Source organism: Schistocerca serialis, chromosome 4, assembly GCF_023864345.2.
Source record: "Schistocerca serialis cubense isolate TAMUIC-IGC-003099 chromosome 4, iqSchSeri2.2, whole genome shotgun sequence".
Taxonomy (NCBI): domain Eukaryota; kingdom Metazoa; phylum Arthropoda; class Insecta; order Orthoptera; family Acrididae; genus Schistocerca; species Schistocerca serialis.
This window is the reverse complement of record NC_064641.1, coordinates 620,721,619-620,740,679: the sequence shown is the minus strand read 5'-3', so window position 1 is coordinate 620,740,679 and position 19,061 is coordinate 620,721,619. Positions and strand designations below refer to the sequence as shown.

Below are 19,061 nucleotides of genomic sequence, written 5' to 3'. Positions count from 1 at the left end.
AAAATCACGTCATTGGCCCCTGTTTTAGTGATGGAATTCTCAATAGCCGCAAGTACCTACAGTACGTACCTGACATGCTGCTGCAACTATTGGAGGACATGAAAACTATAACCAATGCTGGTAGGTCGCTAAAAATATCAACAGATGTTAACTGAAGTTCTTTATTACATCAGGCCTTTCGGGCATAGCGTGTCATCAAATGAGCTATCAAAAAATATTTTATACAACAATCATAAGCAAATGGTATTCCAGATCAAACGTCATACAGAAATATATGTCACACATTATACTGCAGGTACAAAATCGCAGTTATTAGCTACTACTATCAAGTTAACAAGAACAACGTCACACATTTAAAGGAAATATTGCCTCCAGAAATTAAGATTAAGAACTGCTCACAACAGATGGCATGCTGACTAATGCCGCTACCGCTGCATAATCCCACGAAAGAAATTTTTATTTCAGCTTTATTAATCTTTCCGTTCTGTTGCAAATCATATTTTAATAGCATTGTTTAAGTTTTAATAAAAATGTCTGCTCAGTTTATCTATCCTGTTTGGTAATTTATTGCTTTTGTTGTTACTAGTATTCCTTCTGGTATGCACCTACATCAGTCGTTATTGTTACTGTTATTCTGAACGTGCATTATGCTTCAGCTGTTTAGCTGTAACGCATCTCCGTGCATATGCAGAGGCAACATACGACTGTGTTCGTTTATGTTCAGCAGAATCATGATGTTTCATCGGTTTATTGCTTTTTATCACTTTGCTGTGTATTTTTACGTAAAAGTTTTTACATTTTATATTAGGCCATTTGCTTTTAACTTCATCCGGTAGTGGCTTATATAACAGTGTGTTTACCACTTTTGTTATTTTTTTCATCTATTGTTTGCCAATTACCCTTGTGTGATTTTTTCTTCGTAATTAATAAGGCCATTCCGCAATTAAATGAAACGAGTAAATCTAAACAAACTAGTCTTACTTTTGGAGGTACTATTTCCTTCAAATCCGCACTGACATATTGACATTGCTCGTGTTCACTTGGCACTAGTGCTTTACAATTGTGATTTTATACCTGCCACATTAAACGTTTTTAAAATTATTACATCATCTTTGTTACTTGGTACATATCATTTGTAGAATCTATGTGCTAATGCGTGACGTGTATTTATTTCTCTATCAAGTCTTGATCTGGATTACTATGTGCGTATGATAGTTTTATAAAATATTTTTTTACGGATCATTTGATGATGGGCTACGCTCGAAACGCGTAATGTAATAAAGAAGATCAAATAACTGTTTACTGTTATTAGAGACCTACTACCGCTGGTTATGAATTTCACATATTTCAACGTGGTCACAAGCCTCATGAACGACTTACTGTCGTGTTGAAAATATATTGGAAGACATTCCAAGGAACATAAGGCAACATGACTGGAGTTCTGCCCATTCCATACAGATAATTACAAATATTATTAATAGAAAGTTGTAAATCATGAGATCGCAAAATTAACTGTACGCTCATCAGTGTTAACACCTCAGGATTTTTATCTGTTAGGAAAAATAAAAGCAGGTGGTCTACAGGGAAACAGTCATGAAATTCGCGTAAATAGCGGGCCGCTGATTTGAGTACGCGATGATGGCGCTCGATGGCGATCCAGATGGGTCCCACAGCATTTACACGAGCCGAGTCTGGCCGCCGAGACATCAACGCCAAACCACGATAGTTCGGCTCTGGTTCCGAGACGCCGACATTTATACCGCTGAAAGATGACATCGCCGTCTGGGAAGACATCAAGAATGAAGGGATGCAGGTGGTTTGGAGATGTCAGCGAGTCTTGATTACTACCACAGCTCCCACGCAAATGTCTCCTATAGTATAACACCGCTCCCACCAGCCTTAATCCTTATCCCGCTGCAAGTTTCGAGGTGCCGTGCACCTCGATGAGGGCGTTTGTGGAGACAACCATCGACGTAGTGTAGTAAAAATGTGATTCACCCGAACAACCGACATGTTTCCATTGATCGACGGTCGGCTCCCTATGGTTTCGACCCCACTGCAGTCGTAACTGACGATGTCGTCGGGTCAACATGTAAACATGTAGGGGTCGTCTGCTGCGGAGCTCCATGTTCAACACTGTACGATGAACGGTGTGCTGCGAAACATTTGTGCGTGCTCCAGCATTGTGCTCTTTCGGCAGAGATTCCACAGGTCACCATCTATCCTGCTCCACAGAGCAGGGAAACCTCCGAAACACACGTTCTGTGAAGAGTCGTGGACGTCCGACCATTTAGCGCCTAGTGGTAGTTTCACCGTCCTGCCCCTGCCCGTAGATGCTCACGATAGTAGCACGTGAACATTCGACCAGCTTCACCGTTTCCGAGATATTCGTTCACCGGCTACCCTCTCTGAAAGTCGCTTATCTCAATGCATTTCCCCATTTGCAGCCCATATCTACGCTAGGGTGATCTCCTGTCCATGTCTGCCCCGCTTACGTCGCCGGCCGGGGTGTCTGAGCGGTTCTAGGCGCTACAGTCTGGAACCGCGCGACCGCTACGGTCGCAGGTTCGAATCCTGCCTCGGGCATGGATGTGTGTGATGTCCTTAGGTTAATTAGGTTTAAGTAGCTCTAAATTCTAGGGGACTGATGACCTTAGAAGTTAAATCCCATAGTGCTCAGAGCCATTTGAACCGCTTACGTCCTTTCGTTATCGCGCCATGTGCCCGCAACGCCACCAGGCGGCAGCCAACGGTGGGGCAGTGGTCGTAATGTTTTGTCTTATCACTGTATGTTACAAATGTTGCCCTACGCTAAAGCCAATGTTCCAAGAGAGTGACGCATTCTGAGAAGGGAGTACGTGTTCCGCATTTCTTGCAGGTATGCTTTTGTTGCGGTGCGGGTAACAAGTGCATCAAATTGAGCGGTCGAAATGGCGCGGCAACTGAAAATGTACTTCGAAGTTGAAATATGCAGGACAGTACAATTATGCCAAATAGATTCACTGTGAAATTCTGCGGAATGCAATGTCGCGTCCAGCTGTAGTGAACTGGTGCAATCGACCTAGACGTGGGTGTTGCTGGTCGGGTAGTCCAGACCTTGTGCCACGCGATTTCCATCTTTTCTGTAAGCTGAAAGAACGTCTGGGACAGAAAGAGATTTTTCTAAATATGAGGGTGTTCCCACAGCGGTTCTAGAACGGATACGCGACCAAACAGTGGTTTTCTATCGTTGTGAAATTGAACGATTGATCAAACGTTCCGGCCGTTGTTTACAGACAGCTGGTGACTATATTCAAAAATAGTGTTATGTATCTGTGTCCTTCTGAAGTATAGTGCAGCATTCGATAAAAGTTATTTGGCCTGCCATAATAAAGCATAACTTACTATCTGAAGTACCCTCGACTGTGAATGACCCTCCGTTCAAAGAACATCAGGCCGACTTAGTACTTTTTGCGGATAGCACAAAGAAGAACTCTGTTATAGGAAGAGCACTGAAAGAAACTGTCAGTGTTGTTTAACAAATTATCATATTGTCGATATGCAATCAAATTCTTCCTTAATTTTCAAGTAAAATAGTATATTCAGTTATGTACTACAAATGAACTGACATCAACAATTAATTTGGCACAAGAAACTGACTCTGTAAATAAAGCAATAAGTTTCAACCGTTTTCGGCCTACATATTGCTGAATGAACTGGAAGGAACATAATATTGAGCTTCTCAAACAGATAAATTCACCAACTCTTGATTTTCGGGTCACTGTTACTCAGGAAACGAATAAAAATTAGCTCATATTTCCACCCACTTTTGTCTCATGGTAGAGTGCAACCTATAAATAAGAATTTATCGCACAAAACAATTAGTGAGAACAAAGTCTGCTCAAAACTTACCTTCAATTAATATCACTAAATCTACTGTGAGCTGAGAAGGATGTTCAGGTTGTGCTAACAACTGATCATTTGCCTAACAATATAAAGCATCTAACAACGGTTTAACCAAAATAAAAATTATTTTTTGCAGGCAGGTTTTTATATTCTCTTCAGATGTTTTTAATTAGTAAACGAGTAGAAACCGTAGCGTGGAAGGTATTTTTGTTTACTACAGTTGTTTAGTTCAATACCATTCCATTATCATGTTCAGCATAAAATAACTAAAATAATTTTTTTTGTTGATTTTTAAAGTATGTTTCAGTAATAGAATGAGTAGTGGTAGAAAGACTAATACATTAATTTTTGTTATTAAATCTCATCCGAAATGTAGTATTGTACACAAATTATATACTTAAGCATGTTGCTTAGGCGACGGTCAAAAGCATGCACAAACTTTAAAAAATGCATAGCACTGTGCTCTCTGCAATAATGTTATTTTTTATTTTGCAATCGATTTAGGTTCTAGACCATCATCAACAGCAAAAAATTCTCACAGATGTATCACATGTCATACATGTTTTAACGTAAGTTATCACAGAAAACCATAACTGCCAAGAAAAAATATAAACTGTTACAAGATTAAAATATGATGGTACATTGACACCTTCATGGTTCAGAACCGAAACAGGTAGCAAAATAAAAATAACATTATTACAGACAACACAGTGTTACGCATTTTTAAAGATATGTACGTAAGGCAAGTAAGAGGAGTCTTGTCGTATGGTTTCGAAAGCAGTTGTACAATGATTTAGGTAGCATCACATTTTGTCTAACTGTTTGAGGCTTGGGTCATGATGTATCAGATAAGTTTTTATGTTTTAGATAAGTCAGGATTTCACTATGCCCTAATGTTTGTATGTTTCCAGAGGCACGCGTTGTTATTACTTCAGGAGCACTACGACTTCAACATTATTCAGTTTAGCTCGTGGCAAAACTATCACCTTCATAAGTGTTACCGAACAAGTGATAACTTAAAGCAGACTGACATAGAGAAGAATACCTACTACTGAGACTGCAACGTCTGCAAAATAAAGTAACAGAACAAATAAATAAGACTGAAACCCATAATTGTGTTAAATCCGCTGCAAGTAAGTCTAACGTGACTCAGTAAAAATCTGTGTTGTACGATAAAAAATACATATTGAATAAGAAGAAGCGACGAGTCAAGGTAAACGCTTAAGACATTTCAAAAACTTAAAAAATATTTGCAGAAAGTGACAGATATATTTGGTAGTATTCTGATATAGACTAGTGGAGGGCGCAGTGTTAAAAGCATTTCTATGAATAAACAAATTATGGAACTGTTAATGTAGAATAAATTCGAAATTATAAAAAGAGTTCGCTCAAATTTACGGCGTCGCTTCAGCAAGCCAAATTTCCTTTGTTTGTCTAATACTTAAGCAAAATTCGTGCCATATCTTAGCAGCGTATAAATGAAAACGTTTCATTAGCTCATGATTATGGCACTGTGAACGGTGTAGACAACTCTACGTAACTGCTGATAGCGGCCAGATTGGATGAGAAGAAAATTCTAAGATACACTTCAGGGAGACCCCAACACTACTGAAATCTTCAGCTTCTAAAGATGGAACTCACCTTTGCTATTGTCTGGACACTGAACGAATGAGCGTTCGTCCGTTTCAGGCCACTTTTTATCCCCTGTGAGAACACACCTATCAGTCACTAGTCAAAACACGCCCTACAATGATCACGGGCAAGTGCCGTGATACACAAAGGGATTGCACTTGACATCGATAAGAAGTGAACTTGTGAGAAAACAGTACACTGTCACACACAACAAGACATTAGTCGCTAGAAGCAACCGATAATTTCGTCTGAAGTACTTACAAGGCCACAGAGCTCTAGTGTCACGTGTGACAACCAAGATTAATCCACAAAAAAGAAGCGATCTGGATTGCTTCCGGTTGAAATAAGATCTGTCAAATACCTTATCAGCAACTGTTGACAATAAAACATTACTGACTGATCTAATGATAACATCGTCCTGATCAGACAGTAACAATAGCGACTGAATATTAATCGTGATGGAAAACACCTGTTTCTCGCAAAGAACTCAGAAATTGGGCTACTCTGAGCGCTTACACAATGTAACAACTACCCATGAACTACGCGGTGTGGATAAAAATGTAGAAACACCAAAAACATAACACATTAACATGCCTAATACAGTGCAGGCAAAACCGTTGGCATTCAAAATCGTTTCCAGTCGTCACGGAATGGATAACTACGGATACTGCATGGTTTTCAAGGGAGTCTTATACCATTATTTCCGCAGGACAGTGGCTTGTTTAGGTAGGGGTTATGCAGGTCGATAACAATCATACACCTTTGCCTCAAAAGTAGACCTAGAAGCTCAATAACATTGAGATATCGTCGCTGTGGTGGTCAGGGGAGACGCGACATTTCATCCTTGAGTTCACAAAACCAATCCTGGACAATGCGAGGTGTGTGAACAGGAGCCTGACGTCTTGGAGCACAAATGTTGTACAATGAGGTGGACCTGATCAACTAAAATGGTCACACAATCCTTGGTAGTAATGAAGCCTTGCAGTGTACTCATGGGGCCGATAGGTCATCACAACATGGCTACTTAAATCACCACTGTACCGCCGCCATGTTTCATTCTTGCGACGTAATGTCGGTCAGAAGTGGGAAACAGTGGGAAACAAGACACATCTGACCAAAAGACGTTCTCCCATTGCTCCGTGGTCCAAGTTCTATGGCTTCGGCAGCATGTTTTCCAGTTACGGGAATTTGCATCACTGATGAGTGGATGAGTGGTTTTGCAGTTCCGGCTCGCCGTGCTATTCCCAGCTCATGGAGACCCTCAGAGTTGTTTCCGTGCTGGTAGCATTCGCAAGGGAGACATTTAGTACTGCAGTGACTTTTGCAGCTGCCGTCCTCTTATTTTTCTAATAGTCCTCTTCAACGAGCTTTCGTCACGATCACTCGACAGAATGTCGTCCGCATTGTGACTTAGTGGATGATGTTTTTCGCTTTCCTTGTATGTGGTATAAATCTTCGACACAGTGCTCCTTGAAACATCAAACACTACAGCTGTCTTGGTTCAGAAAGCACACACCATATGAGCACCAACAATTTGCCTACGTCAGAATTCCTTAGCTCGGATATAATGCATTAACAATCATACATAACTGTGTTCTGACGAAGACTGACACCGGCAGCATATTGAGGACATTGCACAGATGCCGTTAGTGATGAAACACAACAACGCAACCTTGAGGCTTAGCGAGAATCTTCATTTATGTTCAAGTATGCATTTCTCGCAGTGTTTCAACATTTTTGCCCATCCCTGTATACCCACGTCTCTATGCAAGGAACCCAAGGAGATCGCAACCGTTATTCCTATCATGTCACTGACCAGGTAACAACCTTACAAGTCGTACCATGGAAGACACAGACTATTCGTTCGCTGGAACAGTAGTTTCCATATTAAGTCCCATGGAAGCACATATTTTAGACAAAGATTCACAAACGTTTCTGAAAAGTAGGAGGAATAAAGTTAAAGGGAAATAACAGGGAAAGTTGAAATTGGCATACTGCTATTATGATATCACTTCATTAAGGACAGACGCAGGGCAAAATGCATTCTTGTACTTAAACATACATATCACCAAACATAAAACTGCTAAACTAGTAAGACTTGAGACTATTATCTACAACATAATGCTTGATGTTCTGAGCAATTTTTGTCTGGAAATGCGCATCAACATACATTTTATAAGGATCTGAATTTTTAATTACCATTGTTTCTGTAATGTATTTTTTCTTGTAAACTAATCAAGCGATAAAGCTGCAGTTTCACAGTTCATATCTGCATAAGAGACTAATAAAACGCGTGGAACAGATTTTTGTTTAAAGTTTCTCTGAAATTAATTTTTCAGTTTTCAGTTTCCTGGGACTGCTCTATTTTTATAAGATTTTGAAGGAGACTTTTCTCAGATAAAAGATAATGGTAAAGTGCTGCACAAGATTATCTAGTAAGTAATTCTTAAGAACTATGCCAAGTTTCAAGTTGCTATCTCTTACAGTTCTTGAGAAAAGATACATTACAGCTACAAAACTCTGTTTATATCAATTCGCATTTAAAGTTTTTATTTCAATATTTGACAGTATTTGCTGTGCCTCTAGTGACTAATGCTTTCCGTATCCATAATCTTTATTCTCTTCCTCGTCTTCCAGGAGTGATCTCTTCCCCTGTACTCTTTGCCTAGCCAGCTTTTGTAATTTTTTTTTTTCTGCTGGCTGAGCTTTGTCCAGTCGCACTTCATCGATGCTTCTGAGTATCTCCAGTGGGAATGCAGCTGGATGGAATCCTAGTCTCTACAGGTGCTTAATCCTATCTACATTTACACTATTTTGAACATTAGACAGTCATCAGGCAGCTATCTTCACAACAACTGAGGAGACAAATAATTTTTAGGACAACGAGCCCATATAAGTTGATTGCATCTCTCACTTTTATTCTGTTTTTTTTCCCATGTACATATTTTTTCAGCATTTCAGGATTGGTTGGGTACCTGAGAGTTGGTTTTATAACATCTAAAATAGCAAGTGGCAAATCATATTTGTGGGTGTACGGCTTTCAACTGCCTTCTGCTACAAGATCTTTGCAGTGTGATATGTCAGAATGTCAGTGCCTTTCCATCTTCTAATTTCTTATCTTTCATTTCTTTCTTCAATCTGAGAAGTCTGGCTACCATTCGCTTTTGAACATATCCCACACATTCCAGTCTCTCAGTTTTAGTTTGTGAGCCGTTTCTGAACTTCAGAAATCGTATCTTATTTTTTCCATGCCGTCGATGGTCATATATGTAGAATTATCATCATCAAAATCAGCAGCAAAAGCATTAAATCCTACGTTAGAGGGGGCCGGTGATGGTGATAGTTTTGGGGAGGGAGGGGGGGGGGTGGATGGTGAGATGGTGAGATGGTGAGGGATCGTCAGCTCTCCTGTGTCATGCACAACCTGCTTCGAGAGTGTCTGAGGGCTCCCTCGCTGTCACCATCGTAGCAAGGGCATGTGGAAAAGGTAACCCCTCACACTGACAGTAAAAACATCTGAAAAAGATTTTCCACGCCTGTCTCATCAACCATCAGTGCGAAGATGGTGTATAACATCGTCCTTCAGTTGTCCTCCATTTTCCTCTGTCTCGTAAAATATCTTTCTCTTTTCCCAGCATAAGGCCGTTTGCATTCCATCTTTCCAGCGAAGTTTGGGTCTTTGGTACTATTCTGTGAGCACGTTTGCCGATTCCTTCTTGCTGTCTAAATATGTGCCCCAGTCACTGTATCCCCCTGCCCTTATTAACTGCTAGCAGATCTACTTCACTCCATAACTACTGTATATTCTTTTGTCCTTCCTCTTCATGTACTGTCGATCTTTCTATTTTGGCCCAACTCCTCCCCTGAATGTGTTTTCGAATGTCATCCATTTTCTTATATGTTGTCTAGAAACAGTATGAGCCGGATCACTGTTTTATACATTCTTGTTCTTCTTTTTCCCGCTAGCAGATTATTAAAGTACATTCTCTGCATAGCGTAAAGATAATTCCTTGCAGACTTCCTCAATACCAGAACTTTCATCCTCACTGTTATTCCAAATTACTGCAGTAACTAGGCACTTGAATGAACTCGACATTTAAAATGTTATATCCTGCACTGTCAGTGGGTCACCTTTCTCACCTTCTTGCCCTCGTATTTAGATGTACTTTAGGCCTGTGTTGGTAATGTTATATCCTGCACTGTCAATGGGTCACTTTCTCACCTTCTTACCTTCGTATTTGGATGTATTTCAGGCCTGTGTTGGTAGAATACCAACCAGACTTCTCTTATCTCATCTGTTAGTGTCTTCACTATGCTTAAACTTTTCAGTGCTAATATACCATTGGCAAAAGCAAACACACATTTAAATCAATTTCTGTGGCGCTGACGAATATTGTCTAGATGTCAGTAATGGAAGAAAATATTTAAAATGTTTCAAAGGGTATGTATCATGCTGAAATGCTATTGTTAATAGGTTTCCAGTACAATTCACGTTGTCCTTCATTGTTCTTTTCAAACTACGACCGTAAAGAAGGATGGTTAGTGTGCCACGAATAAGCTTATACACTGCATGCTCGTGTTCCCACCTCACCCAGAAGTTAGCGGCAGAGCGATGTCAGACGCTCCAGTCACGCCAGAGAGCGTTATCTGGTGAAGCAGCGCCACGCCGATGTTAGCTGCGGTGGCGCCACAGAGTGGAAGGCACTCTGTGGTACGACCGGTAAAAAGACACTACTTGTGGCCAGCACAGATGTCGTGGGCAGCAGCGACGGACAAGTCCTTGAGTGCAGCACCGGGCCATGCGTGCCGTGCCGCCTGGGCCTGTCTAACTTTCCGAGTCGCTGGCTCTGACAGTCGGCCGCCAAGCGGGGGCGCGTGGGCACGTGGCTGGCGGTTGGCAGCGAGCAGTGGGTAGCAGCTGCCCTCGGCATATGGGCGGGTGTGGTCATCATGGAGCGGGGTAGAGCTGCAGTGTGGATGCACTGTATGCAGATGACAGCAAGAGCTCGAAGTATGGAATCGGATTGGCAGCTTGGACTGAAAGCTAGCGCCAGGCCGATGAGAGTAGCGGCTGACAACTCTTTGTGCGGCTCTGGGACCTCGAATAGAACACTCGCTAAACTTTTTTTTGCTTTGGCATGGCTAGCTCAGGGAGTTACAGCTGTGCACACTGTTCAGAGAGCGTTGAGTTGGTGCCAGCGAGAGCTGGAATCTGCTGGTGACAGTCAATATGGTGTAAAAACACTGCCACTGGATGCTCATAGTATAGACCAAAAAAAGAGGCCGCAACACACGTTAGTGCATATCAACTGTAGGGTACGAATAGATCTATGTGAGAAACATCCCATTTGCCAAAAGATACATACATCTGAAAACAACTATGCAACCTGCAAGACAATCCATCACTCCAAAATAGTATTGGAATGCTTCGCAGACCAGTGAATAGGAGGGCCCTTGTGCAGCTGGCAACAGCACCTGATTCCAGTCCTACTGCGTACACCAATGACACCATCAAACGAAACTGTTGTTGGCAGCGGTTTTGTAGTCATGAGTAAGGGTGATTCCTCTGAGCCTCCAGTTGCTTGTCACCGCCATCATGGCGAGAACAGTATTATACACCAACAGTTATTACGAGGTAAAGTTTTGGTCATTTTCTCAAAACATCAAGTGCAACCATGAGACTTGGTGTTAGTCCTCCTCAGAATATTCACCTTCCAGTGCGACATATTTCTCTCAACGATGGAGGACATGGTGAAGATGATATTTTAAAAGCCTGTGTTTGGATGTTCAGGAAATATTCCACCTCTACACTCTCCTTGTCGTTGTTTTTGCCGTTATGCAATGGTTTGTCCATTGGAGAGAAAGCTAGTGGATGTGATGACAGGATGATAAGGGGTGGTAGGAGAGGGGTTTAAGGCAAAATATGATCATCCTAAAAACTAGCGTGCAGAATAAGCTTGGGCATTGTCATAGGGCCAAAATATCTCATTGATAGCAACCTGTGATATTAGCGTCTCTACAGCTTCCTATAAACTTGTCAGGATACTTTAGTAGTGTGCTTCTGTGACTGTTTGCTAGAATGCAGTGCACTGGGGGGAGGGGCAAAGTGGTGCTGGTGATGGGCCACAGGGACCAGCGCAAAAATTGCTGACAATAAACAAGAGTTTATTAAATCTCAGTACACGCTTCATCGTGGCTCGACGAGGCAGGACAAACCACTCTGTTGACCCTGGCTGGTGCTGACGTATATGCTGTGGCTGTCGTCCCTTTGAGAGGATGATGCATAGGCACACTGCATTGCTGACAGTAGGCCTGGGGGTAGCCTCTAAAGGCCCTGGTCGCAACATCAGTGACGTACTACTCCTCTGTTGGTGATGGTGCCTGGAACAGCCCCTCAGCTCTGCATGCATTCACTGCGGCGGGGCAGAGACTGCTGTGCACAGGATTCGGCTGGCTGTCCTCTTACACAGGTCACATGGCTGATGGCACTATGGCACGAAGTCATGGTGGGGAGAGGGGGCGAGGGTAGGGATGGGCGGGGGGGGGGGGGGGGGGCAACTCAGCGCTTTCGATAGCTGGCGCAGATGCCAGGTTGACGGTGTTGTGGCATTAATCCCATGAGGAACTTAGTGCTGGTGATGACAGCCGCAGTGCGGACTCTAACCCATGGCTGCTGCTGGCCATGCCCAGCCTCAATGTCCGACGTGGCCCTGGCGTTGTGGTGATGCTGCTGGACACTGAGGACAAGAATACTTATGCCTCAAAATTCAGTCATATTTATATCGCTACAACGCGCATTTGTTTCTCTAAAACCTCGCACCTAATCACATAGCCCGTAACAAGATACATGCCCAGGTGTAGTGACGCTGAATTTTCTGCTATTGTTATCACCGCAGTGCTGTGAAGTTTTCCACTGAATGCAGCTAGCCTCATCTCGCAATCTCCTTATGCACATGTTGCTACATTGTGGTTATCATCCTGCTGCTAATGCAGTATTTCACAGTAGCTTTCTCATTATTTTAGATTACTTTTGCTAAAAGCGTGGGTAGCGACGCTACATCATGGCGGACCCAGAAAACTTTTAGTATCACGTTCCCTGATGGTAGTTGGTCTTCGCCGTTTTCGGCGGTGGTGAATCCCCAGGTTTCCATTGCTAGAGTTGCCCCTTTGTTACAGTCATACATCCAACATTCATCCATTTTGGTTATAGAGATGTGGTCTGCACTTTGTTGTTAGTCATTTATTCCTGTTTTTCTCTTGTGACCGCACTGGAAATGCCTGTGCAACGTACCACTGTGTCGTACGACGGTACATTATTGCAATCACTTCCATCAACTCAGCATGGATCGTTGCAACATTTTCTTCTTGAAATACAGAAAACGAATTACCACTCGATACTGTGCCACTTTGTTTTGGCTCATCTAGTGGCGTGCTCCGGTTTTGTGACGCAGGGATTTTAATGTAGACTGTCGAGCTAGAAAATGCGTTCGACAATGTAAAATGATGCAAGTAGTTCGAAATTCTGAGAAAAATAGAAGTAAGCTGTAGGAAAAGACCAGTATTATGCCTTGTTACAGTGATACATCCAACATTCATCCATGGTGATTATCTAGCTAAACAAGTTGCTTGTATTTGACTCACAGAATGGTAACATTCCCACTGCTGTCTCAGTTATGGAATGGAAAACCAAGAACGAAATTCGCAGATTAAAAATGATGTAAAACAGGGTTCGTCTCTTCCGCCGTTCTGTTCAAACTGTACATTTAAGAAACAATGACGGAAATAAAAGTAAGGTTCAATAAAGGCATTAAAATTCAATGGTAATGGTCGCTGATGACATTTGCTATCTTGAGTGAAAGTTAAAGAGGATTATAGGGCATGTTGAATGGAACGAACAGTCTAATGAGTGCAGAATATGGATTGGGAGTACAGTGAAGAAAAACTGAGGAATAGCAGCAATGAGACTAATAAGACGCTTAAGCTCCAAACTGGACCCAAAGTAAATGAAGAGAAAGAATTCTAGTACGTTGGAAGCAAAATAGCAAATACGGGACGAAGCAGACTAGCATAGGCAGAAAGGGCATTCCTGGCCGAGAGAAGTCTACTATTTTTGAACGCTGGCCTTCATTTGAGGAAGAAGTTTCTGATAATGTATGTTTGGAGTTCACGAATGTATGGTACTGAGTTATGGACAGTGGGAAAACCGGAAAATAACAGATTCTGAGGGTTGGAGAAGTCGTGCTACAGAAGAATGTTCAAAATTAGATGGAGTGGTAAGATAAGAGATGAGAAGGTTCTCCGAAAAATCAGCGAAGAAAGGAACATATGGAAAACATTGACAAGGAGACAGGACAGGATGATTGGACATGTGTTAAATCAGGGAATGCCTTTCACGGTAGCAGAAGGAGATGTGGAGGATAAGAACTGTAGAGGAAGTTAGAGACTGAAATATATCCGACAAATAATTGAAGAAACAAGATGCTACTCTGAGATAAAGAGGTGGAAACAAGAGACGAATTCGTGAGTGACCGTGTCAAACCAGACAGAAGACATGACTAAAAAGAAAGGTAAGCTGTTCTAACCGATCCTGCTTGATACTATTGAAGCAAGTAATCATGGTTTTGTGCTCCAGTTAAATTTAATAAAGTTTATTGTGTGAATTAATTTACCAGATGCAATAACAGAAATCACGCCGTTCGACAATGGTAGTGGCCAGAATGTGTGATACACAAAGAAACCAAATTATCTTACGTCCCCTTTCTGCTGTAAGAGACATAAATTTTTGTACCATCTTTCAGTGATCTAGAATTCAAATAATCCTCTTTGTGGTTTAATAGAAGTTGCGTGTACTATCACTCATGCAACAAGTGCAGTAACTCTTGTCAGCAATCATATTTCATCATGGGTTTTGTGATGAAGAATTAATGATATTCAAATTAAGTATAGTGTGCACTTCCATTCTTTAAGTAAATATTGAAAGAGTTGTACGTTTAAGTGGAATCTGTATGTTATTATATAGAGTAACATCGTTTCTTTAACAGGCTGTTTACTCTGCCCTCGACTGAATGATGATACGGACTGAAATAAGTGACCTGTTAATAACGCCGAATCGCTTCTTACTCATTAGTTACCATGTCACCCATCGTCACTTCTTCTGAGGTTTGTTGCTGCATCCAAACCGCTGGTAACCGACGATTTTACCCCGTTGAACATCATTTTATATCGTCGAACGCTTTTTCCAGGTCGACAAATCCTGTGAACATGTTCTACCTATTCTATATGTCACAGAGAACTGCAACTCTAATCGTCTACATACCCGCCGATTTTGCGTGCGTATACGAAGTAACATTGACATCCGACCACGTCTTTTAAGTGCGTCTCCTTTTTTGTCAAACTGTGTATATGGCCAGTTTCTCTCTGTCAAACAGTAAAGCAAATGCTTCTATCTACTTCCCGTGAGGCTTCTTTCCGCTTTCGTTTCTTGCGTTAACACCACTTTGTTTCCCATTTCTCTTCATTCAATCACATTTCTCTTTCTCTCCCTCTCCCATTCTGTCCCTCAGGTCCATTGCTGGCAGTGCCCTCAGATTTTATCTACTTGTCTTTGTTGATTTAGCGTCTCCAAATTTACCTGCGTGCTGCCGGCACGGTAGCTCAGGGTATTCGGTCAGAGGTTTAGCTACCCTCTGTAATAAAACAACGGGGTGAGTGGAGCAACAATGAACTTCAAAGGGTGTCAGGGACGTCCGCCCCGAACAAATGCAACGAACAAAAGGAGACAAAGAAAAAAATAATAAAGCTGTCAGAGTGACTGATTGCCATGTAGCGGGTCTGGGTTCGAGTCCCGACAGACCTGGGCATTTTTTTTTCCATTCGGGAACAGCATGTTACGTTGTTCTCATCATCGTTACATCATCATCGACACTCCCACTGTGACGTCAACAGAAAAGACCCGAGCTCCCAAGGTGGGGCTCTCGGCCATCAGTGCCATACGATCATCATCATCATCTGTTGATTTACTTTTCATATACTAGTGTAAAATCTGCCTTTTACTACTATAGCTACTACTGTTTTGCACTATTTATATTATAGTAATTTCTAAGTTTTCTATCTCGTATTGAGTAGCCTTTTTTATATGAAACACGTATCATTACGTACATATGTGTGTAGAATACCTGGTTATATATAAGGAATGGCCTGATGGAGGGCCTAATCCCACAAGGACAAATAAAAAAAAAATTAAAAAATTGAAAATCATCTCTCAGGTAGTCAACCAGAGCGAGTTGGCGCAGTGGTCAGAAATCCGTTTTTCCATTCACATCAGGTTTACAGTAGTTTTCTAAATCGTTTAAGGCAAATGTGGGGATGTTACAGTTTCGTCCCTAATGCTAAGCCCACCGGACAAAAAATTAGTTAACCCTAGAAAAATCATTACAAACCTCTTTTCATACCGTGTAATTCTGTCTCTAGAGTTGATAACCCCCTGGATTCCGTTAGGCAATGAGTCCACAAGGTGGGCTCAAAACGAAGATCCTTTTGATGACTCCATATTTAAAAGGCCTGCTATACCCTGAGCAAAATAATTTTTGTTACATATAACTACTACAGATCGTTTGTAAGTTATGATCGTTTTCCTGTTGGTCTGAAAGTCTAGCATTTGAATGCTATATCTTGTTTTTCGTAGGATACAAAAAAAAAATGGAACCAATTTGGATATTCCTTGCCACTTGCTGCTTCTATTGTTTTATCGAGTCAAGGTTTCCTTCTCCGTATCTACTAGCGATTCCCTTCGTTTCTACCGTGTTTGTTATTGTTTTAGAGCGCCATTGTTTGTACTTAGTGAAGTTTGTTGCGAGCGAAGTAAGTGTTGAATAATATTTTCTCTGGTTTCTCATGTGCTTTTCTAAAAAATGTGGCAAATAAAGAAATTCTCGCCCAAAGTAAAATTCAGAGGGAATGAGATTAGAGGGTCAAAGGAACCAAGAACGTCAGATGCAAAGAAAATCAGTGTCTTAAGAAAGAAACTGCAGTATATTCAAGGAGTTTCCTCGTAGTCAGCTTGTGGAATCAACATTCGTTTGAAAATATTGTGGTGAACTTCAGCATGCTCTCTGACTGCCAAAAATGCTGTGTGCAGAATGTGTCATGGTGACATATATTTGGGAGAGAATCAATGTCTTCGCAAAGGGATTGTATTAAAACTGACATTGAACTGTGCAAGTGTGAAGTAGTCGCTACAACAATGCCATCACAAATGGCAAATAATAATGTGTATGAGAATAACATAAGGTTAGTTTATGTCTCAAATCATTTGGTAAAGGGACGGAGACAAACACTTTTGTGCAATGCTTGACATTCCAAATCCACCTGCAAAATTTATGGCTTATAATGAAATTTTTGAAATCGCTGTTGCGCCAGTCTGTAACCTCTTAGTAAAGGAAGCAGCTGAAGAAGCACTCAAGGAAAATGATGACAGTGAAAATAGTGATATTTGTGCAGCTGGCGGAAACGTGGCCACACTTCATCTATATGATGTTGTGACGGCTACATCATTTCATACTGGCAGAAAATTGATGTAGAGATTCTAAAGAATTACTGTATCACTTGTGACAGTAAAACTGAGAAAGAGGATGAACACAACTGTTAGAAAAATTATGCTGGTCCAAGAGTTGGATGGAAGTAGCAGCAGTTCTCAGGGTTTTTAATCGTTCAGAGGCAAATAGAGGTGTTAGATACACACAGTATTTAGAGGACGGTAACAGCAATGTTATGACCGGCTATGTACAGACGAACTCTATGGTCCTAGTGTCACGATTTCCAAATTAAAATGCATGCGAAATGTGCAGAAAAGAATGGAGTCCAGGTTGAGAAGATCATTGAAAGAAAAGTAAAAAATAGTACTGGAAGGTGGTAAGACGATGGGTGGTAAAGGTCTCTTGACACAATTATTACGACTTGGCCATAAGAAGAAAAGTTGAGAATTTTGAAAACATTACGAAATCTATATGAGCTATCTTTTTACGTAAGCTTTCCACAATGAAAATACTCAGCATTTTCTTTGCTCAAATGATCCTGACACTCGGTGCAAGTACAGGAGAAGTGCAAATATGACCACAAACATTCTTCACCTATTGCAGTAATGAGTGAAATTAAACTTATATTTAAAGAGCTTTGTAAAGATACTTTATTGAAGAAATGCCTCCATGGGAAAACACGAAGTTTAAGTGAATATGTAAATTCTGTCATTTGGACCCAGTTACCAAAAACAGTGTTTGTTCATACTATAACCCCCAAATCTGCTGTTTAGATGCAAATTTGTGCTTCGGTTACAGTGTTACACGAAAACTGGATGTTTTTGAAGCATTAGGCATAAAATCTAGTGGAAATACTGAAAAATCATTGGTACACAAAGATAAAGAGAGAATCTGCAAAAGCAAATTGATAACATAATGCACAAAAGAAGCAAGACAAAAAAGAAGAGGGACCAAGAGAAGAAAAGTTCAGTGTGATTCGGATGAAGCTCAGTGTGATGCAAGAAAACATTAATATTAAGTAATTAACATAATTAACTATACTAAAATTGCAATATTAAACTTTAAATTGATTTATCTAAAAACTATGTTTTATGGTTTTCAGGTACCATTATTTTCTGAAGTAAACAGCTTCGAATTAAAAAATTTGGTCAATTTATTCTCAGGGCGACAATAAGTTATTAAAAGTAAATTAAGAACAACCAACACAACATAAACTGATTTATTATTACTGATGTATAAAAAGTGAAATTTTATCAGTGAAAGATTAGAAAACATTTTCCTCGAAATCCCGAAGAGATACTCTGTTCATTTTACTTGTAAGTGCAGGCCTATATGTTGTATTCAGAAAACCAGTCACATATTCTTCCAGCCCGATGAACTTTGCTGCTGTCGTGTTTATGTGCCAGTGTGAACAATGGCTTCTTGCGAGGCGACTGACTCCAAATGTTCATTACATGCACTGCCTGTCACATGTTCTCACGCTAATAGGTTGACATGGACCGTCATTCACTGCCTGCAGCTGTTCCTGTCAGGTCTAGAAGTGGTTTCGATTCACAAGCCGTTAAACGCGTTTCAAGTCGCACTCAGTCAGGGTTTTTTTTTTCTTCCAAACACAATTATGACATTATGTTTGTGGTCGTGTGTGTTACACCACTGCTTGTCCACACGTTGAACAGTACGTCGCAAAACACCGACAAATCCAGCAACTCAACGTACGGTATGGTCACGGGCATCGCCCAACACGGTTTCCCCTCTGTGCCACTCTGTACAATGTCACTGTTAGCTACTGCTTTATGAGGATATGCTAAATGAATGGCAGATCGCGCGCGGTTGATCTTGTGACTCGATCGCTGCGCCATTTGTAAAGAATGAACGATTCATCTATGCATGCACACTGGGGTGACTATTTTTTTCATCCAGTGAACTTGTCTTCGTCAAAGGGAAGTTAAACCCTAATCTTCCCTCACTGCTTCTTTCTGGAGGCCAATGAGAAGCAAGGGGCCCATAAGA

At 41.1% G+C, this 19,061-nt stretch overlaps 1 protein-coding gene across 1 annotated transcript in view; it reads right to left on the bottom strand.

Annotated features, from left to right (window-relative positions):
• The window catches only part of LOC126474640 (aminopeptidase N-like), a 196,818-nt gene extending 186,370 nt beyond the window's left edge, over positions 1 to 10,448 (bottom strand). Inside the window, exon 1 of the mRNA XM_050102118.1 lies at positions 10,253 to 10,448. Within this exon, the coding sequence (XP_049958075.1) occupies positions 10,253 to 10,448 (196 nt within the window). The remainder of the gene's footprint in view (positions 1 to 10,252) is intronic.
• Positions 10,449 to 19,061: the final 8,613 nt, after the last annotated feature.